Source organism: Lynx rufus, unplaced genomic scaffold (genome assembly GCF_022079265.1).
Source record: "Lynx rufus isolate CCGP_SWC_20201006 ecotype Redwood Valley unplaced genomic scaffold, mLynRuf1.p SCAF_6, whole genome shotgun sequence".
NCBI lineage: Eukaryota > Metazoa > Chordata > Mammalia > Carnivora > Felidae > Lynx > Lynx rufus.
This window is the reverse complement of record NW_025814878.1, coordinates 70,993,268-71,019,060: the sequence shown is the minus strand read 5'-3', so window position 1 is coordinate 71,019,060 and position 25,793 is coordinate 70,993,268. Positions and strand designations below refer to the sequence as shown.

General features: G+C 37.7%; 1 protein-coding gene across 1 annotated transcript in view; it reads right to left on the bottom strand.

Moving 5' to 3' along the window:
• The window catches only part of SNAP91 (synaptosome associated protein 91), a 146,014-nt gene that overhangs the window by 30,692 nt on the left and 89,529 nt on the right, over positions 1-25,793 (bottom strand). The window contains exons 14-21 of the mRNA XM_047102763.1: positions 15,124-15,138; positions 14,811-14,978; positions 8,249-8,356; positions 7,360-7,620; positions 7,046-7,123; positions 6,798-6,869; positions 6,280-6,363; positions 4,881-4,964 (exon numbers count right to left, since the gene is read on the bottom strand). Of these exons, the coding sequence (XP_046958719.1) occupies positions 4,881-4,964; positions 6,280-6,363; positions 6,798-6,869; positions 7,046-7,123; positions 7,360-7,620; positions 8,249-8,356; positions 14,811-14,978; positions 15,124-15,138 (870 nt within the window). The remainder of the gene's footprint in view (positions 1-4,880; positions 4,965-6,279; positions 6,364-6,797; positions 6,870-7,045; positions 7,124-7,359; positions 7,621-8,248; positions 8,357-14,810; positions 14,979-15,123; positions 15,139-25,793) is intronic.

Below are 25,793 nucleotides of genomic sequence, written 5' to 3'. Positions count from 1 at the left end.
CTCTGCGGCTCTGCTAAAAAGTCATCTATGTCATGTGGTTAACAGAGAATACAAAAACTACAAATGGCCTCAAAGACTGGCCTGTATGATTTCCTACCTTTAGAATTAAACACAGGATGTGGCCCATTCCTACACTAGTACAAATTTATGGGCAGTCACCCCAGAACTGTGACTATAATGGAAGAAAATGGTTTTCTTGCTTGCTGTCAACCTCAGAAGTTAGGTAAAATCTCTCTTAATCATCCACTTTTACATCTGTCATCCAGAAATCTATATATTTCAAACATCTATATTTTCATTTGGTATATCTTAAGAGGCATTTGAGAGCTTTATTACTCACTGTATGAAATAATATTTCCACTTGTTTGATAGAAACTTAACTTTCAAGTTTCTAGTCAGATTCTACCTGAGCTATGGATAATATCTATATCTTATCAGTAATCTCAATGATTTAGAAAGATTATTCTTTAAGTCTGTCCTCTTTGGCCAAAACAGTTGTCTCTTCTGGAATATTGTCTAGTTTCACCATTCTGGGTACACCAAACAGAACTTGAAATTTTTACTCAAGGGGCAGAAGACGACTAAGATGATATTTCATGCATAGTTCAGTTCTGGAGTTGGTATTATTTGACAGTTCTAGAAGAGTAAATTAGAATAAAAAATAGCCAGTTTTTATGAGAGATATGCCCAATTTAAAAGACTGTCCGTTTGATCTTTTTTTTTCTAGTTTTAAATTACATATCAATTTTTGACAAAGCTTTCCCCCCAATTTGAGATGATTCTTAATTTTTGGTTTAAAAATTCTAAAGATCATTTTAACATTTAATTATACTACATATTTATTACATTTACCCTGTGACTTACATGTAAATTTATTCCCTCAAAAAAATCTGGGGAGCAGGACCCCTGTTCAAAAACCAACGTTACTTTTAAAGAGTCTACACCTTCCATTACTGGGTCTGTGTATTATTTTTCTTTTTTATTCTCTTACAAAACAGTCTTATTAACAAAAGCCAGTAATTCAAGATTCTAGAGACTCATGAAATACAACTTTCCCTCCCGCTTTTTTTTTTTGTTTTTGTTTTTGGTTCAAATTCTTACTTTGAACATGACATTTGTGGATTTCCTTGTTATCTATGATTGGGCTCATTTATCTTTAGGGAAAAAAAAAAGCTTCCTCTTTATTGTGGACTTGGCTGCTCTCTCCCTATACACACACACACACAAGTATAACACACATGTTAAGCCTCACTGCAAATTATCATAACATAGTACCCCAAATATTTGTTCTACCATTGATATTCATTCAACAGAAATGTCTGGGCAGTCTGAAAACTCTGAAATAGCTGCTGTCAGCTGGATTTAATGTATAAATGTAACTGGGATTTTATAATGTGTACTTTAGCAGGTTTTTTTGGCTAGGAAATTTGCTTCTAGTTCATAGTACAAAATTATGTTAATATTCCATGATATTCTTCAATGAGAACATGGATTCTTGCTGTGTTACCTGAACAAATATGAGAAATGTTTCTAAATAAGCAAAACAGAAGTATGAAAAACCAGTCCAAATACTTAAGATCTAGAGAAATTAGAATTTAAAAGTCTCTTATATCAGGATATAAGGTAAAAGAATAGTTGACTTCAGGCCAAGTAAATCAGACCCAGATACGTACAGATTAAATTATAAGAATTGTCTGTAGAACAAGCTAGACATTAAAACCCATTTACACCTACTTACACTAAAAATTCATTTATTTAAATAAAAAAATAGAGAAAGGAAAAAATGTGCACAAAATACGTTTCCCATCACTGAAGAGGTCACAAGATGATGCACTGGAAAAAATGGGAAGTGTAGTCAATAAAACCTATGTAAATGACACTGTCACTTTAATCACCAATTTTCTCCCTTTCTATCTCATTTTACTAAGATTTCAGGATGGATGACACAATCGAGCAATTCAAGCTTGCTTCTGGTGAGTTCTAACTTGCACTTTGTGTGTACTTCCTTGTTCGACCTCCTTGGATACGAAGCTGTGCAGGCTCAGGTACCCGACGCTGCACTTGGCAGTGGGTGACAAAACTATTCCTGCTTGTTCCACGTGTGTTTTAGACCCTATCTCACCCCCAGGATCACATCTCTTGGCTCTGCCACTGACTTCTAACTTGGAACTGGAAGGGAACATTGTGTTTTAAAGACTTCTGAGAATTCTGCAAAAAGCCAGAACATTTGATTTCACATGCCATAACTTTAATTATAACTGCAAACCTTAATTATAACTGCAAAGCAAAAGGCTTATAATCAGTAATCTTTTATTTATTTATTAACAGTATTTTTATGTTTATTTTTAAGAGAGAGACAGAGTGTGAGTGGGGGAGGGGGAGAGAGAGGCAGACACAGAATCTGAAGTAGGCTGAAGGCTCTGAGCTATCAGCACAGAGCCCGATGTAGGGCTTGAACCCACAAACTGCAAGATCATGGGCTGAGCTGACTGAGCCACCCAGGTGCTCCAGTAATCTCCTTTGAAAATTGACAAGGTCATTTCCCCCAAATAACCACTGAAAACTATGCTATTTCTGGGGCGCCTGGGTGGCACAGTCGGTTAAGCGTCCGACTTCAGCCAGGTCACGATCTCACGGTCCGTGAGTTCGAGCCCCGCGTCGGGCTCTGGGCTGATGGCCCAGAGCCTGGAGCCTGTTTCCGATTCTGTGTCTCCCTCTCTCTCTGCCCCTCCACCGTTCATGCTCTGTCTCTCTCTGTCCCAAAAATAAATAAACGTTGAAAAAAAAATTAAAAAAAAAAAAAAAAAGAAAACTATGCTATTTCTGTGGCCTATTAAAATAAAACCTATTGCTGAACTTTGAAAACCCGAATTAAGGTTATTGGTTTTTTAAGAGCTTAAAAGCTTCTGTGACCCATTTGAAGCTGCTATGAAGAACACCCAGGCCAGGAGGAAACCCAGGTGAGCCAGTATTTTTTCCCCAGGTAACCAGCTGTGATGTGTGTTAAGTGCACTGCCTCTTATCATATTTGTAGGTTCCAAAGTGCACAGCAACATTACGGTGGAACCCTGGTTCTTCGCCATTCACAAAATACCAGATGGTGGTCACTAATATGAAGTGGATTCAGCAAACAAGAGTGTCATATTTAACCAGGGTAGTCTGGAGAGGGTGGGAAAGACACAAAAGAACTGCTACTGCCCCTGGGAAAGTTTGTTAAATAACCAGTCTGAAAGACTGATGGAAGGAAAGCGTCAACAGCTAGGCTGTGATTATCCTTTTGGGCCTCTTGAGAAAAGATCTGACCTCCATGATCTCACCGTCGTGGGATGGAGCCTCATGTTGGGCTCTGTGCTGACAGTGCGGAGCCTGCTTGGGATTCTCTCTCTGCCCCTCCCCTGCTTTTTCTCTCTCTGTCTCAAAATAAATAAATAAACATTAAAAAAAAATTACTGAAAAATGACTTGACTTCATATCAAACTTCCTACAATTCTAAAAGGTGATGAGGGTCCTTTAATGAAGTCATTACTCATTACTAACCCAAGAATGAATGTTCTATGCCTGCTACACCTGTACAGGATTGTTCATTACATGAAAAAATAAGACCTAGTCACTGTTTCAGGTGCAACATGACTAGCAGGGAATTTAAGCTGAGAGACTCTGAACGTGGCAACGTCCTTGTGCTGATGTGACCCACACACACATCAATCCCTTGCCAACCATATGACCAAAATGCATTCCTTGTGGTGACCCGAGGAGGAACATTGGAAGCTGAATCTGAGTGTCTGAGGCCTCTATGATGCTACCGCTGCACTTTGTGTTATATAACCTTCTAAGTGAAGTCAGAATGAGGTAAACCAGCAGTGTCTTTTGAGTTTGACTGATAACCTGAGCCTCAAACTTACTATTGTGGTCTTGCAAATGGCAAATGCTTTGCCTGTAAAAATAGCAATTTCTAGGTCTGGCTAACATGAAGCATACTTTTCCCTGCCTCCAAGGAAGGCTGACAGTTAGCTTTTACTATCTTTGAGTCTTTGAAATCTTCCCTGCTGTTCCATCTTTCCCATCCTGGCAATAAGCAATAATCCTAGACATCTTGTGTCAGTCTATGCCACACTATGGCCCTGTTGAACTGAGAGCTCTCCAGAAGTTTTCAGATTAAAAAACAAACAAACAAACAAACAAACAAACAAACAGCTAGTTAAAAAAAGTGGCATAGGTAGCAACAGTTTCAACCCTGGTGGAAATCTGTAACACTTTATCCCGGAGTTACAGAATCAGTTGACAAACATAATGGTATCTTTCCACACAAATTTCTTTAAAAAAAAAAAAAATGGGCACAGGCAATACAAGATAGAATTTGCTACATAAGCATATTACCTTTTTTGTAAACAAAAAGAAATGTGATGACTGAAAGTAAGGCATTTGGGGCGCCTGGGTGGCTCAGTCAGTTGAGCGTCTGACTTCAGCTCAGGTCATGATCTCACTGTGAGTTTGAGCCCCACCTCAAGCTCTATCTATGCTGACAGGTCGGAACCTGGAGCCTGCTTCGGATTTTGTCTCCCTCTCTCTGCCCCTCCCCCACTCACACTCTGTGTGTGTGTCTCTCTATCTCTCAAAAATAAAATTAACATTAAAGAAAGTAAGGCATTTAAGAGCATCCAAGGAGCCACAGGGGTGACTTGTATACAACTGTGATTTTACTATTGGTATTTATACAATCTTGGGAAATAACCTTCTATTATACAATGTCTTGTTTTTCAGTTTTATGTCTCAAAAGGGAAGGAATACATGCATGTTGAAGTTTACATATCTGTAACTTATAAAAATATATCAAAACTTAACTTCCACAAAATACCATTTTATTTTAATGAATTAATTACCAGCTAGTAGGTCTGCCGATGCTGATGAACTAGAAGCAGCCTGAGGTGCAGGTTGGGGTTCAGAAGCACTACTTCCAAATGCATCTACCCATTATCCATTGTGCAGCAAAAAAGTAAAAGAGTGTAAACAGTAAGTACAGTAAGTAAATTAAGTGTTTATCAGAGAAATGCATAGACATGACACTTTGTGTGGTGAACCTGTCACCTTCGGATATATGAGTCAACTGAATTATGTTCTGACCACGCTCTGAGTTTATTCTCTCAAAAAAGAGTCCGAGAATATTTCAGATTAATACCTCTTTGTAAGAGTAAGACAATTCTTCTTTTCCATTTAAAGAAAAAAAACCTCTGGACTGAATCCTGTCATCTCTTAAAATAGGATCAAGGTTTTAAAAATTTTACCCAGAGGTAATACAATAGAACTTTCCCATTTAGAACTCCATTAAACTTAGCAAAAAAAAAAAAAAAAAAAAAAAAGAACAAACTTAATTTGAGCAGCAGCAGCAGCCCAACTTGTACCTTTATACCACAGTTCAGTGTTTATTTGCCACAAGTTTTGAGCTCCTGAATGTCAGAGACTGTGACACCATTGTACACCTCATGGCTCATACCATGATGCTTCGGCATTCAGTGGGGAAGGTACTTGGTGTGGTTTAACTTACTAAAAACGGCATTTCAGCCTGTGGCACACACATTTGTGGACATTCATGAAGAAATCACTTCAAATCTGTACTTTTCCCTGAAATTTAATGCTAAAATAAGATTTTAAATCCATCATCCAACTGAGTAGCTTAAGAGTTAATTCAGTGCATCTCCCTGCCTTCAGATAATACACAAAGTAACGGAAGAATACATTTAAATCAGTGAAACATCTTCTGGTTCTCTGGCAGGATTTAAAACATTAAGCTCAACATAAATAAACCCTACAGAATAATGTATGGCTCTCCAGCTTATGTTTTCAGTTTGGACTGGTTTATTTGTTTTCAGTTCCAAATTATCTAGTTAATATTTACATTGCTTTTTTTTTTTTTAAGAACTTAGAAATGTTGATTTAGCCAATAGATCAGGATCACCAATGAAGAACAGTAGAAGGAAATTCCAACCAGCTGATTCTACATTAGGAGGAACAAAAAGTTAAAAACACAAAGACTTCAAATGAAGAAACGATCGGTTTCATTAGGCCATGCACTGGAAATTATGGTGAGCTGATGAGAATGAAGATGACGATGGCAAAGAAATGGAAAAGGTCTTAAAAACGTAAGCTTACACAGCTGAGAGATGGAAATAACTTCATGTAGTCAAAAGAAAAAATTGATGGGATATAATGAAGCGGAAGATCTAAAAACTATTCTGGGGGGGGGGAAGACTCTTCACGTGTTGAAGGAGGAGAGATACGCACCCCCAAAAAGGTCTATCACGCCCGAAGAGTCCACCTTTGCTGGAGAGGCAGTGGTTGCAGGAGACGGTGCTGCAAATGCATCCACTGCGGTGAAGCACACAACAGGGAAAAGGGCATGTCACCCAGGGGAAAATAAAACCACGAGCCTTGACAGATGGCTTCTCAGGATTTCATGTTTAACAGCAGGCAGTAAGACTGCAGACCATTTTAACAGTTGAGAAGAAGCAAATGGATTTAAAAATACATACTTTCCAGAAGAAAATAACATTTGACTCCTGAAACTCAGAGATTTTAACATGGGGGAGGGGGGGATAAAAGCTGTGTCTTTTCACCAGCCTTAGATTTGAAATCAGTAACCTCATCAGTTGGTGATGAGCCAAAATGAGATTTATTTCTTTCAGGCGAATTCTGAGTTTAAAAGAACTCAAGACGAACCTGCGTGTTTTCGTATCCGCCTCTGCACACACATAACCCCCAGCAGACATCTCAGAAGGCTTGGCCTTGGCAAAAGCACTCACCGGATAAGAGGTCAGCAGTGAGAGAACTCTCAGGCACAGGAGAGGCCCCTTGTGGTGGAGAGGAGAAAGCATCTTCCAAAAGTGAAACAAACCAAAACCAAGCAGAGGTAAGTAGAAAGCTGAAATCAAAGTTAAATATCTAACAAATGCATTATCACAGGTGAGCACAGAGAGTTCAATCAAGAAAACATCTGGGAGAACTAATATATAAAAAAAAAAAGGGAGGGGGGGTTGCTTTAGATGTTTACCTGTACCAAACAGGTCTATGCTAGGAGCAGCATCTGGCTTAGGCGCTGCAGCGACTTCAGGAGGAGACTCAAACAAATCTAAGACCAAGAACACACATGTCTTTACTCAACTCGACAAAGCAGTCCGACACAGCATCACATTTCCGGTTCTGAGTGAGCACGTGGGACAATTCCGAAATAAGCAGCAAACGGTTTCTAGAAAAGCATGTAGTTTACACGGTAGTCATGCAGTAACGGTTGTGTGTGCAGGGTATCTCAAGTTATCAGAATTCAATCCACCAGGTGAAGGGAGTTCAACAACAACAAAGAATTACCACCAAAGATATCTAGAGCAGGAGGAGCGGCGGTGGTGGCGGCGGAGGTGGTGGCGGCGGAGGCGGCGGCGGTGGCGGAGGCGGTAGTGGCGGCAGCGGCAGCTGCGACAGCGGGAGCAGGAGAAGGAGCAGTGGCGGGAACCGGAGGGGCTGTGCTAGCTGTAGGGGTAACTACAGGAACACTGGTCTCAGGTGGCTTCATTGCAAAGAGGTCCAGCTCGGGCGCAGCCTCTGCGCTACCTTCGGACGGGGCAAAGGGGTCTTTTGGAAAGGAAAGTGGAGACACATACAGCATCGGTAAGGAGAGAGACAAGAGAGAGGCATCACAACTAGGGTGAGAGACACCTGACACAGATATTCACACACTAGCTAGGCACTGGGCTGCGTGGATTTCATTACTGGCACTACTAGCCTATTAGCAAGGGTCAGTGGTTTGGACGTTTCTCTAAAGAAAAAAAAACTTAGTGGGTAACACAGTTAAGAAACCGGAACACTTCAAAGTACTGTTAAGATTAGCCTCCAGTCTAGGATCAGAGATTTTTCTTCAAACCCTCAAACTGGGCAATTTGGTAGCTTTGAAAACTCATTAAAACATGCCTATATATTAGAACTCAGTGTTAGAAAGGAGTACAGTATAGCGTTGGAGGACAAAAACATTAAGAGAGCATACTTGCACTGACAAAAATTGTCAATCTTGAGAAATTGTCAATTTTGATTAAGTATGCACTTGATCGTCTTAATGTTTTAAGTGCCAGCACTATCTATTCCATTGTGAATGATACTTGCTACTCGGAAGAGATTAAAGTTAGAAAAACATGGCCACATCTAACTATGGGAGTTTCACATGAGGAGAGAGAAACAACAGACTTGCTCATGACTTTCAACCCACCATTTCCTGAACATGCATCGAGCGCTGCCGCTACGGGGGTTGGGGTAGCTGGTGCGGCGGCCCCTTCGGATGCTGCAGGGGCCTCCCCAGGAGAAGCTGCAAAGGCATCTTGGGTGCAGTTTTTAAAACAACAGAAATTAAAAGGAATAAAAAGAGAAGAAAATATAGTAAAAGAACCAAGTTAAATTGCGAAAAAGGCTCCCTTATACAACATGAATTTCTTAAAATGCATTTTTACGGCCCATGCGCTGCTGGCAGTCACAAAACAATGATTCTTTGCACTCCTTCATGTTAGTCACATGCAAAGGATACAGTGTTCATACTGCTGAGGCCTATTAGGATCCATCAGGCCACAGGATTCTCATTGTATAAGGGCTCTGAGAAGCATGTTTTATGTATCATTAGAAATTAATGGATGTGAAAATTAAAACACAAAAATAACTTTATTATGTAACTTAGGATCTTGTTAATCTTTCATGTCTAGGTAATACTTATTCACTATGTTACTAAGATGTCTCCGACTGGTGGTTTCTACCAAACATAGATGTTTTCCTTAATGCCCATAAAATTAAACATATGATGGAAATGTAAACAATTCTAGTTAAAAAAAATATTTTATGGTCTAGTACAGGAAAAATTACACTGTTAACATGAAAAGTTTACTAAGTACTCATAAAAGTTAAGTCTTTGTTATCCTTGAAAAGCATTTTCAGATACAAGCAAGGATTTAAGGAAATAGAAAACAAAACTAGGGGATGACACCATATTGCCTTTATTTCAACTTAAGTTTATTGCTGTTTTCAAATATTGTATTGCTCTCATTATTTGGAAAATGATCTAGTTTCAACATACTAAAAACACGGTTTCATTTAAGACTACAAGCATATTGGGGCGCCTGGGTGGCGCAGTCGGTTAAGCGTCCGACTTCAGCCAGGTCACGATCTCGCAGTCCGGGAGTTCGAGCCCCGCGTCGGGCTCTGGGCTGATGGCTCAGAGCCTGGAGCCTGTTTCCGATTCTGTGTCTCCCTCTCTCTCTGCCCCTCCCCCGTTCATGCTCTGTCTCTCTCTGTCCCAAAAATAAATAAACGTTGGAAAAAAAAAAATTAAAAAAAAAAAAGACTACAAGCATATTACTATTTAGAGCAGAAAATTCATTAACAAACAGGTAGCCCCAATTTATAAATATATAAATGGCTGATGTGTACAAATGGCACCCAATGTATTTCTGCCAGTAAACCATGTTAGTTTGGTAAAAAACAAACAAAAAAACCCAGAGTTTTCAAAGAAATTCTATAATTTGAAAGCACAACAGAATGAGCCAACATAAATATGATTTGCTTAGAAGAAACTCCTTGAAAGTGGGGACCAACACCCATCTAGAATCGGCCACTTACCTGCTAGACTTCTCATCCTAAAATACTGCCTTCCACAATATCTACAAGTGTCCCCAAGAACACTGTTCCTCTGGCCATTAAAAAGAAATTGTCAGATATGCTTGTGAACTACTACACAGTATCTTCCCTTTCTTGGAGATTTACATAGTCAAGGCACTTGATTCTGAGCTTAACGGAGCATGTTCCAAACTGATCTGAGTATGAAACAGACTTTCCTGTTTTCCTTTCCTGAGGCCCAGCATTAAGTGGAACAACAAACATGAAATTAGACACTTGGGTTAAAAGTTATAAAAACACAAATATCCTTAGAAGACATAATGAGACAATCAGTTACTCATATCTTACAGGTTTATTTGGTTTGCTTACTTCCTTCACCTACACAAGGGAATATGTTTTCTGAGCAGAGGTCAGTCAAGGGAGAGGCCAAATAATACTGGAGTGTGGATAGGCCAGTCTTGCTTCCCCAGAAGCCATGCTAAGTGTGCTGTGATAGAGAGCGCTTAGAGCAATATGAAAACCTGAAGAGCTGGGGCAGAACACAAGAAAGTATAGGAGGAAGTAGGCAGGGCTGAGAGTATTTTGCCATGGGTCAGGTCAGTTTTTCTTTTTATTTCTATAAATAGAAGTGAGGATAATAATACTAAAACTAGTAGAAACAGTGATAGCTGTCCCTAGTGAGTGTTCATGTGCCACTGTGTAAATGTTTTATGACATTATTAAATTTAATTCCTATAACTATCTCATGATGTAGATTCTATTATCTTTACTCTGTAGATAAGAGAATGGAAGCTTGGAAAGTCTGAGTGACTTGACCAAGGTCACACAGCAGGCAAATGGTAGAGTCAGCATCTGGCTATAAAGTGACAGAGGCTTTGTGTTAACCACTATGTCGCACTGTTATGAACCATGCCACATTCTACTATTTCGTGTTTGTCCGATGGAATAAACACCAGTTATGTCAGTGTTGGGGACGGGGGTCAAATAAATATCTACGGGCTTCCCTCTGCAGTTACCACTTACGTGTAAGCAGGTGAAACACATATTTGTAACCATGTCCTCAAAAGAGGTTTTTCCTCCCTGCCAGCAAGATGTGTATCTCCTTTAAATGCTTCTCCTGTTACTGAAAATTAAAGATTATAAACTCGTCTATTCTCATCAGAGGTTCTCTTAAAGATAGGAGCCCAGCTGCCCCAGGTTCCGTTGGTTGTCTTCCCAGGCCAGAAGGCAGAGATGTGCACGAGTAAGACTGCAGCCCCAGCCCGACTGTAGCCAGGAAGGAGACCATGAATGAGAACTGACCAGCAGAGCTCAGTTGGCCCTCAAGCTGTGAGAGGTAATAGAATTTTTTGTTGTTGTTGTAAACAAATTAAACTTGTTTTACTACCTAGTTTTCTTTCATTATCAAAGGCAGTATTAACCTTCCAGTTTTGAAAACTCAAGCTCTTTCTAATCAAGTTCTCTTTCCCTTGTTACCCATTTGCGGTTCATTTTTACATACTGGCTATTTTCAACCCGTGCTATTTCCTGGAAATGCATGTTCCTGCTGTTCTATAATTATGGACCCAGTCCAGGCCTTCCCCAGCAAAACAGTCTCCCAGCCACTGCTACGGACCAGTCTTTTTTTTCCCTTCTAGCAATCTAGGAAGAATTTTCTCTCAAACTTTTTATCATGTGACTACCTTTCTAAAAATTTCTTATAGCTATCATTTTCCCAGCTTGAATTCTCCCCATCTTCTCCAGTCCCATGAGCCATCTTTAAATCGCTTACTTGGACAGGGGTTTTAATCACTGTCAACAACCTGAAAGTCACCATTCCAGTCTTCCCCAAAGGTCCCAGGTTATGACTCTTACACAAAATCTAGATTCAAGTGCTTATATTTAAGTACTTAGTACTTAGTTTGTTAACCAACTTGCACAAATGAGAGCAGGCTTGTGAGGGAAGTTCTCTGGTTTTCCAGCCACTTGGTTTCATGCTCACAGACTACATGCTCCTGAAAGCTTGCTCCCAAACTGACACAGGTGACTGAAAGTGTACCCTGGTGAATGTGTAGAGGAATTAGTATCAATTAGCATTTGAGTGCTCAGGAAAAAAAAAAAAAACCCTGTGTTGTCACAAACAATATGCTGCTGTTGGCAAAGTATCCATAAGTGAAAAATAGAATATTTTAGAGAAGTCTTTTATTTTTATCAACATCTGTAAATTTTACTAATTTTTAAAAGTACAATACTATCTTGTAGTCTTGTTCTGTATGATCACAGAAAGCATTTTTTCCCCCTTAAAAGTTCACTTTAAAAAATAAAGTGTGGGGCGCTTGGTGGCTCAGTCGGTTAAGCGTCTGACTTCAGTTCAGGTCATGATCTCACAGTGAGTTCGAGCCCTGCGTGAGGCTCCGTGTTGACAGCTCAGAGCCTGGAGCCTGTTTCAGATTCTGTGTCTCCCTCTCTCTCTGCCCCTGCCCCACTCACACTCTTGTTTCTGTCTCTCAAAGATGAATAAATGTTAAAAAATTAAAAAAAAAAATAAAGTGTTTAGTAAATATAATTTTCTGAAAATGTTTTTAATGACTTACATTGAAATAACTAAAATGTTATGTGGGGTATCAATGTGAATATTTAAAAATATCAGACATTTTCCATTTTTCAAATTTATTATGAGTGCATAGAAATATCAATGTTTTAATATTTAATATTCATGAAATTAAACAATTAACTACTTCCCAGAAATAAATCTCTTTAACTTATTTCTAAAGACATCTACTTAATACTGGGGTGCCTGGGTGGCTCAGTTGGTTGAGTGCCCGACTTTGTCTCGGGTCATGATCTCCCGGTTCGTGAGTTCGAGCCCCATGTCAGACTCTGTGCTGACAAGCTCGGAGCCTGGAGCCTGCTTCAGATTCTATGTCTCCCTCTCTCCCTGCCTCTAACCCACTCACATTCTGTCTCTGTCTCTCTCCAAAATAAATAAACATTAAAAAATTAAAAAAAAAAAAAGACATCTACTTAATACTGCTGTATGAGCTAGATAAAACCTCAAAAGTGCATGTTTTAAAATCATGTAAACAAAATATCTGGTGCCCTTATTGTATTTAAGAGTTCTACCACTTGCCCATTTTAGTGACACAAAATAAGAAAAAAAATGGCCACACAACATGGCCCATCTCTAGATGATTCATTATATATAAATCAATAAAGAACATGAAAGAAATTAGGGAATATCACTGAAAACTGTGCAACCGTGACACCTGTAGACTCCTGGCCATAAAGGTAGAGATTTTACAGCTAAGAGGTCAGGAGATAGTTTACGGAGCTATCCAGATCAGTAAAAATAATTATGATGAGATTTACAGATGTACTCACTTTACCTACAGCCAGATGACTAGAAAGGATATTGGGAAAATCACAAGGAGAGCCCCATTCTTTGGGATTAAGTTACATGACTTTCTGCAGTATTAGTCTTTTAAACTGGTATTTCAGGATAGAAAGAACCATGAAAATATTTACAAATATACAGGTCTTTCTGATTGACGAATGTAGAAAAATCAGCCATAAATGATCAACACAAACAGCATAATGGCACAAAGACTATTTCAAGGAACTATATCAGGCTTTACTATTCTAGAGAGCCATGGAGGAAGCAAGATGGAGTTGACTGTTTTCTTAAAGGCACTTAAGTTCCTTACAATTGGATTGAAAAATAAAAATCTAAACAGCTAAAGGTGTAGAAATATTTAAGCAAAAAATAGTTATCTGTCCTGTTCATATGTTCCTTGAAGTGTTTCTGAAAAGATGAGCGTACGAGAAACCACCCGTACCCAATACTAATAATGGGGAGGGGGGAAGGGGGTGTGTGAAGAAGTTCGTTTTACAAATTTAAGCTGAAAATTTAATTTTTGGCCTCAAAGTTATAGAGGCATAACTGAAAAACCAACTTTCACTAGTGGTTGACTACTTTCAATAAAATATGCAAGAGCCTGCAAACCCCCTTCCTCCACTTTAAAAAAACGTTTCTCCTGCAACAGGAATGGCCGCGCTGCAAGCAGCGGCAACTTCCTTGTGTGAAACAATGGCAACGGTGCTGTGTCCACCGGAGCGCTCCTGTCTGAGACAGTGCTGGCAAGCCTCAGAGACTGGGGCATGGCGGGTGGCACAGTGGGACAGGCCAGTAAGTGTATGTTCCCAGGGGAATGTATTAACTCCATGAGAGCCTGCCAAATCTGTCCCGCTGTCCGCATCACTTGCTTCCTCCAATTTCTTTGCCATATTCTCAAAATGCCCCGGGAAAGATGTTATACGGTAACAAAGAAACACAAAACTATGATGAATATAACACTATTCGATGCATGTATTTGATATGAGCACTTCTCCAGGTGTGGACATTAGCACCGCTCAGATGGGAATATGTAAACACACTAGCTTCGGTCGGTTCATAAGGTCCAGGCATATTATACTGCCAGAGTCTAGGATACCTGACGCAAGCTCACAGCTGTGAGTCAACTCTGTCAGAATTTACATTTGAACATAAAGTGTATTTTCAGATGATCATTTCAAAGTCTAACCTAAACCTGTTTTCAATCAGCATGTGAGCGTTGTATCAAATGATCTCTCAAAGTTCCAAGGCCAAAGATGATCCAACTCTTTGCTTGTACAGAACAAGCTTACAGTTACAAAATGGGCGTATCCCCAAACTTTCTTCAGAGACCTCCAAATCTGAACTACTCTTGGATGACTTTTTTTCCAAATCTTAAAAAATAACTTAAGCCAGAACTTCCCCTTCCATATTCTGCAAATATGATTCGTTCAGCTAGTTTGAAGGTGGTCAAGAAGCCAAACCTAAATGTGATGGAGAGGCCTGGCACCACTCTCACATAGATGCTGCAGGGCAGGGACATACATGGGACAAGGGTTCTAACAGCAATTTAAATCCCGACGTTTAAAAACTGGAAACATCACACTGGCCTAAAGCATTGCAATCTTTGCTCTAAAGCTACTAAAATTAAGTGAAGATGAAATTGATAAAGTTAGTGTTGATAAATATATATGAAGAAACATTTAAAAAGTAAACACTCTGACATGTTGTCCTATCACGTGAACATTTTTAAGCACCTCAACTCTAAGGCAACTCCCAAACCTGGAAGGAAAAGGACAAAACAGTGATGTGACTGACTAACCTCCAAAGAGGTCCACATCAGCAGTGACAGCGGTGACAGTTGTAGTAGTTGAGGCAGAGGCTGAAGCAGTTGCAATTTCAGCGGTTGTGGTAGGAGGGGCAGGCTCTGGTGCAAATGGGTCTGAAATTTGTGCTTCAGAGGGAACAGAGGAAATTGCAGCCAGAGAATCTGTGTTGTACCACAGACAAAGAACAAACAGGAGGGAAGAGGAAAGGACAAAAGATGTACCAGGCTCCAAATCATCAAATTAAGGAAGTGATGAAGAGACAGAAGTCTCTTTTAAAACAGAAGTTTAAAATAAAGCTTTACTCACCCTCTCCCAAAAGGTCTATCGATGTCCATTATGTGTCAGCGTATGAAGAAATAAGAGAGAGCTGAAACACGCAAGCACACCAACGTCCGAGCAGGGCGAGGTACTAACTGAAGATGTTTTAGCTTTATGCGCCTTTCTGAACCATTTATAATTAAAAAATAATGTATCATCTGTTATTACCATGGAATGTTTGAGCAGGAAGGGGCCGTAGGGATCCTCTAGACCATGCTTTCGATTTTATAGGTGGGAACACAGACAGCAAGGTCAAGACACTTACCTGAAGTCAGCACTAAACAACTTTGACAAACTCAATTTATTGTCAGATTTATCATTTCATCTGCTTTGACTGATTTACTATAGGATAAATATCAATTCTGAAGAAACTGTAGTTGATCGAACTTTATTAATCCTCTGTATCTGATGTGTCACTTCAGTCCAGAATACCACAGAATAAAGAGAGACTTTATGATAGCTATAGTCTGACTGAAGAACATACCACACATAGTCAAAGAACTGAATGCAAGTTTAGGAGTTAGGGAAAAAAAAACCTCAAACTACATGATTTTTTTCTTCATAAGTTTCACACTCTCAGAGGTTTTTCAATTCAATATATAATCTTTCCATTTATAGACATTATGTGACAACATATAAGAATTATTATTTAAAACAGATTTTTTTGAGAGAGAGAGTGTGTGTATACATGTGAGTGGGAGAGGGGCAGGGAGAGAGAGAATCCCAAGAAGGCTCCACAGACATCAGCGTAGAGCCTGACACAGGGCTCGATCTCTCAAGATCATGAGATCATGAACTTAGTGGAAATCAAGAGTCAGACACTAACCAACCGAGCCACAAAGGCGCCCCGAGAATTATTTTTAAGATGAATGTGAGAGATTGTGTAGCATTAACACTTTTCAGCCCTTCTGAGGTCTGCACTCCCTTCAGAGGTACATACTTTCTTAGTGTTCAATAGTGAGATTACAGTTGGGATCCAAATAAAAAGCCTGGGAGGGGTAATTCTTAACTATACTATGACTTTAGGTTAAACATTTAGTGTCCAATGGTATGCGCATACTCCCAGTCATGTGATAAGCCTCAGGGCTCATATTTGAATTCATGAATGTTACTGGAAATTTATTTTAATCATGAAGACATTTTATCAGAAGTCATTAGTGAGCTATTTTTTTAAGAGGCTTAAAAACATTATGAGAACTCAATAAACTAAAAGTTCTAGAAGACATTTGAAAAAACTGAGAAACATAAATTTGACATTAAAAATTATCACATTCATTTAGGGCGCCTGGGTGGCTTAGTCGGTTAAGTGTCCGACTTCAGGTCAGGTCATGATCTCATGGCCCATGGGTTCAAGCCCCGTGTCAGGCTCTGTGCTGACAGCTCAGAGCCTGGAGCCTGCTTCAGATTCTGTGTCTCCTTCCCTCTCTGCCCCTCCCCCACTTCTGCTCTGTCTCTTTCTCTCAAAATATAAACATTAAATTTTTTTTCAATAAAAAATGATCACATTCATTTAACTATGCAATTTCATACCCAATAAATATTAGATAACGCACTCTACAGATACACTAAGGTAATCAAGGCTCTACCTAACCAAATCTTATACATTTCATTACATTAGAAAATGATAACATACAGGGTACATCACATTAGAAACAGTTTTTTAATTTTAGAATGTATGCATAATGAACACCAAGCAAAGATGTTGGTTAGATTTGGGGCTGTTAGATGATCAGGTCCCAAATCCTGAGAAAAAGAAGGTCCTTCCAATAATTCCTTAAACCAGTAGAATCAGGCCCAATACAACTGTTACTCAATAGTCATACACCCTAAAATTTTAATTGGAAACCAAAGTGGGTCATCAGAAGCCAGAAAGACTTGGTTCTCTATTCTCCTGGCATTGGTGGGACTCTGTCTAGCCTTGTTTTATCAATGGCTATTTCAAGATGCAATCTGACTTAGAAGGGCTAAGAGCCATGTGATGTTAAGTTTCCAGACCTGCGATTGTCTATGACAGGGAATGGGCAATTTATTTTGTACGTTTGGTAAGTGATAAAGGAGAAGACTATCTATGTGTACTAGAAGGAGAGAAATAGAAATATTTTTCAAAAGTATGAAAGATTAAGGAGCACCTGAGTAGCTCAGTCAGTTAAACGTCCGACTCTTGATTTCAGCTCAAGTCACGATCTCACAGTTTGTGGGTTCAAGCCCCTGTGTTGTGCTCCTTGCTGGTGGGTACAAAGCCTGCTTGGGATTCTCTCCTTCCTCTCTCTCTGCCCCCTCCCCTGTTTGTGTGCATGCGCTCTCATTCTCTCTCTCTCTCTCTCTCTCTCTCTCTCAAAAAAAAAAAAAAAACCCAAAAAACAAAAACAACCTTAAAAAAATTATAAAAGATTAAAACACTAGTTCCTTGCTTGTGACTACTGTTTTTTTCAGATGGAGGGCTATAAGACTGCTTGCAATATGATTAAAGATAGAGAGTAAAATTTCCTAGGAAAATTTATGATGATTAAACATACTGGGGCATTACTGATGCTGAAAACTTTTGCCACAGGTTTTAGTCTCTAAAATCTGAATTTTCTGGAGGAAATATAATTTATGTTACTTATTTCTTGCTTTATGCAAAATTTTCCCTACTATAAAAGAAAGCCCTACTTTAGGATGATGGGAATAGTTATTATTCTCAAAGCTACCACTTTTTATAAAGGATTAAAGTATACAAACCCTTGCCCCCAAACCCACAGCAGCAGAGTTCAATTCACTGCAAGTACTACATAATCAGACATATTTTTTTGAACTAAGAAAATTACTAGAAAATATTCACTGTAATTGAGGAAACAGAACTATAACCGAATTAACAAGGAAATCTGTATTTTGCAGTGATATGCAGCTAAACTTCTTAGGTTACTGTAAAAGATTAAATGCATTAATATATTTAAAGTGCTCACCCATGCCTGGAGTGTATCAAATGCTTGTTAATGATAACAATAGCAATAGCTAATATTTAAGTCAAATTGTAATTTTCATTACAGAAATATGAATTTCAAAGGTTCTATAAATCTTTCTGTGCGTGTGTGTGTATGTGTGTGTGTGTGTGTGTACAAGGCATGTTTCCTAAACAGCCCATAGATATGCCTCTCAGATTTAATTAGCAAGTAAATGGTAATATAGGTCACCAAAATTGCTTATACTATGGCTAATATTCCCCATGAAAACTATTAAAGTCATATTACTGCATAATAATGGTGAGCCTTCAAATGCACGTTGGTAATTAATTTCTATTAGGTTTCTTAATTCTAATAAAACCCTAGTAGTAATTCTGTATTTCTCAAAAAGTTAGAAATTTCACTTCAAACATTTATAATAAGTAATGATCTGTTTCCCACTTCTAAGACACACAGAAATACAACATACATATTCACTTGTTTGTGCTGAGAGATGAATTTATTATGAAGAGAAAAACACTCTCCTTATTACGGGGCCAGAGGCAGGGATTACAAAAAGCTCTATCTTCTTTCAGTCAAAAATGCTCACTATTGGTCAACAGATGCAAATCTTGTATGCATTATTTAACTTAGGTTTACTAAAATGTGAAATTGCTAAAATTTGGTTGTCTCTTACACCAACAGAAAAAAATACCCTCGTTACAAGATATCCCTTAAAATGCCAATATTTATCAGTATGTATAACCTCCAAGAGAAATTCTTAAACATCTGAAGTGGCCATGGATGCTGGAAAGTGAATCCTCTTACTAGCATTATGGTCAGATAAAAATATCCAAATAGGTCTAAAAGAGTTTTAGAGTTTGTATTTTACTGTCTGGTTATACAAAATTAAAATGTGCTTTAGTAATAGAAGTGACCTGATTTCATCGAACAAGACTGAGAAAGTGATTTTATTTATTTATTTTTGCTTAGTCAAATGAGCCAAAATATATTTGTTACAATTTAGCATCATGTTCTACTACCCTGGCATATCTGTAGGATAAATGCAAATTGAACATGACTAATATTACTCCATTTCATATTATGCAAGTTTACTTCAGTGTCTTAAGACTTATAATTTTTACTATTTTGCTTGGGAATTAGAGAATTTATTAGTATTTTTCTCTCTAGCTGATTTTTCTACTGCTATGAAATACTGTAGTCATAGACATTTTCTTGAGACAGAAGACTAATGATGTCTAATTATCAAAAAGTGACCATCAGGTCCTAAGCCAAGGTTCTATTAGCCTGGAGGGTGCTTTGTACTATATAAAAAGTGTTCCGTCTGCACCAGCAGATAAGGAAAAGAAAAGCACCCCTTTTTCAAGGATGAAAAGGGTCACAGCTTGAATAGCAGACAGTGGGCTGAATTTTAGCCCCTCTCATTCTGCCTTTGAGCAAGGCACAAACTGCATGTCCCTCTTGAACAGCACTGTCTAAAATCACACGATTCTGCTTTCTTCTTTATCCATTGCTATCTTAATGCTTTGGTCTTCAATGGTCACTTATTTCTAACAAGTAAAGGCTGAAATGTAGTCTCACAAAATTGGTTATTATAACCTATTCTTTACAGTATTGTGTGTCTTAGCAAAAAGTGCTTGAAGATGGAAATGAATAAAACTGTTTCAGTGCAAGTTTAAAACATCTCATCTAGCTTTTACTTTTTACTTGGCATTCTTTTGGTGCAAAATTTAAGAAAAAGAAAAGGAAAAAGAAAGAAAGAAAGGAAGAAAGAAAGAAAAAGAAAGAGAAAAGGAGAATTTCTCTTCAATTTCATGCCAAAGAATAAGGTAAAAGGAGATGGTTTATAAGGTTTCACTGGTTATTCATTAAAGTTCTAACTCGGTCACTAAGTAAATGTTTGAGAAGTTCTGAAAATTAACAGTGTGAATACATACTGATTTAAATAGTTGACAGAATTAAAGAGTTATTATATTCATATAAAACCGAAAAATTTTCGTATAACCCCACAAATTATAATTAACACTAAGTTTTAAATTATAAAAATTCTCTAAAAGCCATTTACAAGAATTTATGACATAAAAAGTCTGATTTAAGGATATGGATTTGGAGCATTCTTAAATGAACCAGAAAACACAATTAATTGTATAAGATACTGTGGTAATGAAAATTAGTAAATTGAAAAAATCAAAAAATTCTGAAACTTGAAGCTCAGAATGAAAACATGAGAACCAGAAGAATGCCCTTATAAAATCTCAGCAAGAATATTTTCCTTTTACCAACTGAAATTTAACAAAGTTAAGTGAAGTTGAAAGAGCAATTTTATTTAAAAAAATTGACAGCTGTAGGCTTAAGAGTTGAACATTTCAAGGGCACCTGGGTGGCTCAGTCGGTTAAATGTCCGACTTTGGCTCAGGTCATGATCTCACAGTTCATGGGTTTGAGCCCCGCATCAGGCTCTGTGATGACAGCCTGGAGCCTACTTCAGATTCTGTCTCCCTCTCTTTCTGCCCCGTCCCCGTTCATTCTCATTCTCTCTCTCTCTCCCTCCCTCCTTCTAAGAAATAAACATTAAAAAAAAAAAAAAAAAAGAGTTGAACATTTCAATACAGGAGGTTTAAATGTTTTCAGTGGGAAAACACCAATATTTAAAATGCTCATAATTTATAATTAGCAACTTTATTGCAGGACTGGTTATCTGTTGTTTATTCTGTTGCCAAAACAACTTGGAAATACAATCCAGAGATTATAGCATTACTTTGATGTCATACTGACACATTGTTTAGCAAGCTTACCCAAGGATTATTTAATTATCTAGGGGAAGGTAACTTCATTTGGCTTTGCAATTTAAATGTTAATTAAGGATTCTGACTCTAAAATGATATATTAAAAGTTACAGATCTTGTTGATAAGTGATTTTTATATTCTGTCTGGGAGAAGAAGATAACCTCAAGATATGATCTTTTATTGACCTACTAGGCATTAACTAATTTTGCATCTAACCTAGTCAACTTATTCTAACATTTCTTTTCAAATCCCAATAAATACCAAGTTCCTTGAAATGTCCTCTGAACTGTATTTATCATTTTACTGGTTTCCTCATCAGCTAGTTAATGTCTCACTTGTGCTGTTTCTTCCACCCTCCCACTCTAGCTTTATTGAGGTATATAGTTAAGATGTACAATGTGATGAGTTGATATATTTGGTGAAATGATTACTACAATCGACATAACACATCCATGACCCCACATAACTGCTAGTTACTACCTTTATTTTTGTGGTCAGAATATTTAAGATTTACTCTCTTATCAAATTTCAAGTATACAACAGTATTATTAACTATGGTCACCAGCTACACATTAGATCTCCAGAACTTACTCACCTTACGATGGACCATTTGTACCCTCTGATTAATGTCTCCCCATTTTGTGCCTTACTCTCCACCCCCTGCCAACCATCATTCTAGTTTCTCCTTCTGAGAATTTGACTGTTTTAGATTTCACATAATGAGTGAGATCATACATATTTGTCTCTCCGTGTCTGGCTTATTCACTTAGCATAATGTCTTCCATGTTTATCCATGTGTTTGCAAATTGGAAGATTTCCTTCTCTTTTAGGGCGGAATAATATTCCACTGAATGAATATATATATATATATATATATATATATATATGAATGAATATATATATGAATGAATATATGAATATATGAATGAATATATGAATATATGAATGAATATATGAACGAATATATATATGAATGAATGAATATATACATAGTTATATTTACTCATATATCAAACACATTTTCCTTCTCTATTTGTCCACTGACAGACATTTAGGTTATTTCTATATTTTGGCTATTCTGTATATTGCTGCAATGAATATGGGAGTGCAGATAACCTCTCTGATATGTGTGTGTGTGTGTGTGTGTGTGTGTGTGTGTCCATCCAGAAGTGAAATTAGTAAATCGTGTGGTAGTCTTATTTTTTAAATTTTTTGAGGAAGCTCTCTAGTGTTTTCCATAACAGCTATACCAATTTGCACTCCCAAAGTGTATAGGGTCCCCTTTTTTCCATATCCTCATCAGTACTTGTTACCTCTTTTTGGTATAGCCATTCCAACAGGTGTGAGCTGATATAATATTGTGCTTTTGATTTGCATTTTCCTGATGATTAGTGATAATGAACACTTTTCCATATATCTATTGGTCATCTATATGTTTTCTTTGGAAAATGTCTATTCAGGACCTTTCCCCATTTTTAAATCAAGTTATTTGTTTTTTTTGCGATTGAATTGAGTCCTTACATATTTTGGATATTAACTCCTTATTAGATACATGGTTTGCAAATATTTTCTCCCATTCTGGAAGTTGCATTTTCATTTTACTGATTGTTTCTTTTGCTGTGCAGAAGTGTTCTAGTTTGACACAGTCCTACTTATGTTTGCTTTTGTTGCCTACGTTTTGGTGTCATATGCAAAAAAAAAAAATAATTGCTAAGACCAATGTTGAAAAGATTTTTCTGTTTTTTATGGTTTCAGGTCTTATATTTAAGTTGTTAATGCATTTGAGTTAATTTTTCTGTATGGTATAAAATAAAGTTCCAATTTTATTCTTTTGCATGTGGATATTCAGTTTTCCCAACACCAGTTATTAAAGAGACTATCCGGGGCGCCTGGGTGGCACAGTCGGTTAAGCGTCCGACTTCAGCCAGGTCACGATCTCGTGGTCCGTGAGTTCGAGCCCCGCGTCGGGCTCTGGGCTGATGGCTCGGAGCCTGGAGCCTGTTTCCGATTCTGTGTCTCCCTCTCTCTCTGCCCCTCACCCGTTCATGCTCTGTCTCTCCCTGTCCGAAAAATAAACGTTGAAAAAAAATTAAAAAAAAAAAAAAAAAGAGACTATCCTTTCCCTGTTGTGTATTCCTGGTAATTGACTGTATGTGTGTGAATTTACTTCTGGGATCTCTGTTCTGTTGGTGAAGGGGTTTGTTTTAGAACAGTAACACACTATTTTGATTACTATAGCTTTGCACTATAGTTTGAAATCAGGAAGTTGGATGCATTCAGTTTATTGTTCTTTCTCAACACTGCTGTGGCTGCTTGGGGTCTTTTGTGGTCTGTACAAATAACAGGATTATTTTATATTTATGGGAAAATGCCATTGCACTTTTTCTAGGGATTGTACTAAAGCTATAGATCACTGTAAGTAATATGGATATTTTTGCATCAAAAACCATAAGATACTTAGGAATAAATCTAACCAAAGAGGTAAAAGATCTGTACTCTGAAAACTATAGAACACTTGTGAAAGATATTGAGGAAGGCACAAAGAAATGGAAAAACATTCTGTGCTCATAGATTGGAAGAGCAAATATTGTTAAAATGTCTATACTAATCAAAGAAATCTACACATTCAATGCAATCCCTACCAAAATAACATGAGCATTTTTCAAAGACCTAGAACAAACAATTCTAAAATTTGTATGGAACCAGAAAAGACCCCAAATAGCCAAAGTAATGTTGAAAAATAAAAGCAAAGTGAGAGGCATCACAATTCTGGACTTCAAGCTGTATTACAAAGGTGTAATCACCAAGACAGTATGGAACTGGCACAAAAACAGACACACAGAGCAATGGAACAGAATAGAGAACCCAGAAATGCACTCACAGCTATATGGTCAACTAATCTTTGACAAAGCAGGAAAGAATACGCAATGGAAAAAAGATGAAAGCAAAAATGAGCTACTGGGACTTCATTAAGATAAAAACCTTCTACATAGTGAAGGAAACAATCAACAAAACTAAAAGGCAACCTACAGAATAGGAGAAGATATTTACAAATAACATATCTGATAAAGGGCCAGTGTCCAAAATCTATAAAGAACTTATCAAACTCAACACCCAAAAATAAATAACCTAGTTCAGAAGACATGAACAGACATTTCTACAAAGAAGACACACAAATGCCTAACACACATGAAAAAATGCTCAACATAAGTCATTATCAGGGAAATTCAAATCAAAACCACAATGAGATACCACCTCACACCTGTCAGAATTAGCCAGGAAACAACAGATATTGGTGAGGATGTGGAGAAAAGGGAACCCTCTTACACTGTTGGTGGGAATGCAGCCACTCTAGAAAACATTATGGAGGTTCCTCAAAAAGTTAAAAATAGCACTACCCTATGACCCAGCAATTGCCTGTTGTGTATTCCTGGTAATTGACTATATGTGTGTGAATTTACCTAAAGGATACAAAAATACTGATTCAAAGGGCCCCCCCCAATGTTTATAGCAGCATTATCAACGATAACCAAATTATGGAAAGAGCCCAAATGTCCATTGACTGATGAGTGGATAAAGATGTGGTGTGTGTGTGTGTGTGTGTGTGTGTGTGTGTGTGTGTGTGTGTGTATAAAATGGAATATTACTCAGCCATCAAAAAAGGAAATCTTTCTATTTTCAACAATGTGGATGGAGCTAGAGTGTACTATGCAAAGTGAAATAAGTCAGAGAAAGACAAATACCATATGATTTCACTCAAATGTGGAATTTAAGAAACAAAACAGAGGAACATAGGTGGAAAAAAAGGAAAAATAAAATAAGATAAAAAGAGAGAGGGAGGCAAACCATAAGAGACTCTTAACTACAGAGAACAAACTGAGGGTTGCTGGAGGGGCGGTGGGTGGAGGGATGGGCTAAATGAGTGATGGGCATTAGAGAGGGCACTTGTGTTGAGCACTAGGTGTTGCATGTAAGTGATGAATCACTAAATTCTACCCCTGTAACCAATACTACACTATATATTAACTAACTTGAATTTAAATAAAATCTTGGAAGGGGTTAAAAAAAGGTAATGTGGACATTTTAACAATATTAATTCCTCCAATCCCTGAATACAGAATATATTTCCATTTATTTGTGTTTTCTTCAATTTCTCTTATCAATGTTCACAGCACTTCAGTGTATAAGATCTTTCATGTCCTTGATGAAAATTTATTCCTAAGTATTCCATTCCTTTGATGCTACTGTAAATGGGATTGTCCTCTTTATTTCTTTTTCAGATAGTTTGTTGTTAGTGTATAGAAATGTAACTGATTTTTGTATGTTGCCTGTGTATCCTGCAACTTTACTGAATTCATTTATTAGTTCTAACGGCTTTTTGGTGGAGTCTGTAGGGTTTTCTACATACAAGATTATGTCATCTGCAGAAACGATTTTGCTTCTTCCTTTCCTTTTTGGATGCCTTTTATTTCTTTTTCTTGCCTAACTGCTCTGGCTAAGACTTCCAGCACTACACTGAATAGAAGTGGAGAGTGGTCATCTTTGCCTTGTCCCTAATCTTAAGGGAAAAAGTTTCAGCTTTACCACTATGATGTTAGCTGTGGGTACATCATATAAGGCCTTTGTAATGTTGAGGTACATTCCTTCTACATATAATTTGTTAAGAGTTTTTATCATGAAAGGATGTTGAATTTTGTTAGATGCTTCTTCTGCATCTACTGAAATCATATGATTTCCATGTACCATGTTTAGTGATCTGCATATAGTGAACCATCCTTGCATTCCAGGGATAAATTCCACTTGATCATGGTGCATGATCCTTCTAATGTGCTACTGAATTTGGTTTGCTAATATTTTGTTGAGCATTTTTGTGTTTTTGTTCATCAAGATTATTGGCCTGTAATTTCCTTTTCTTGGAGGGTCCTCATC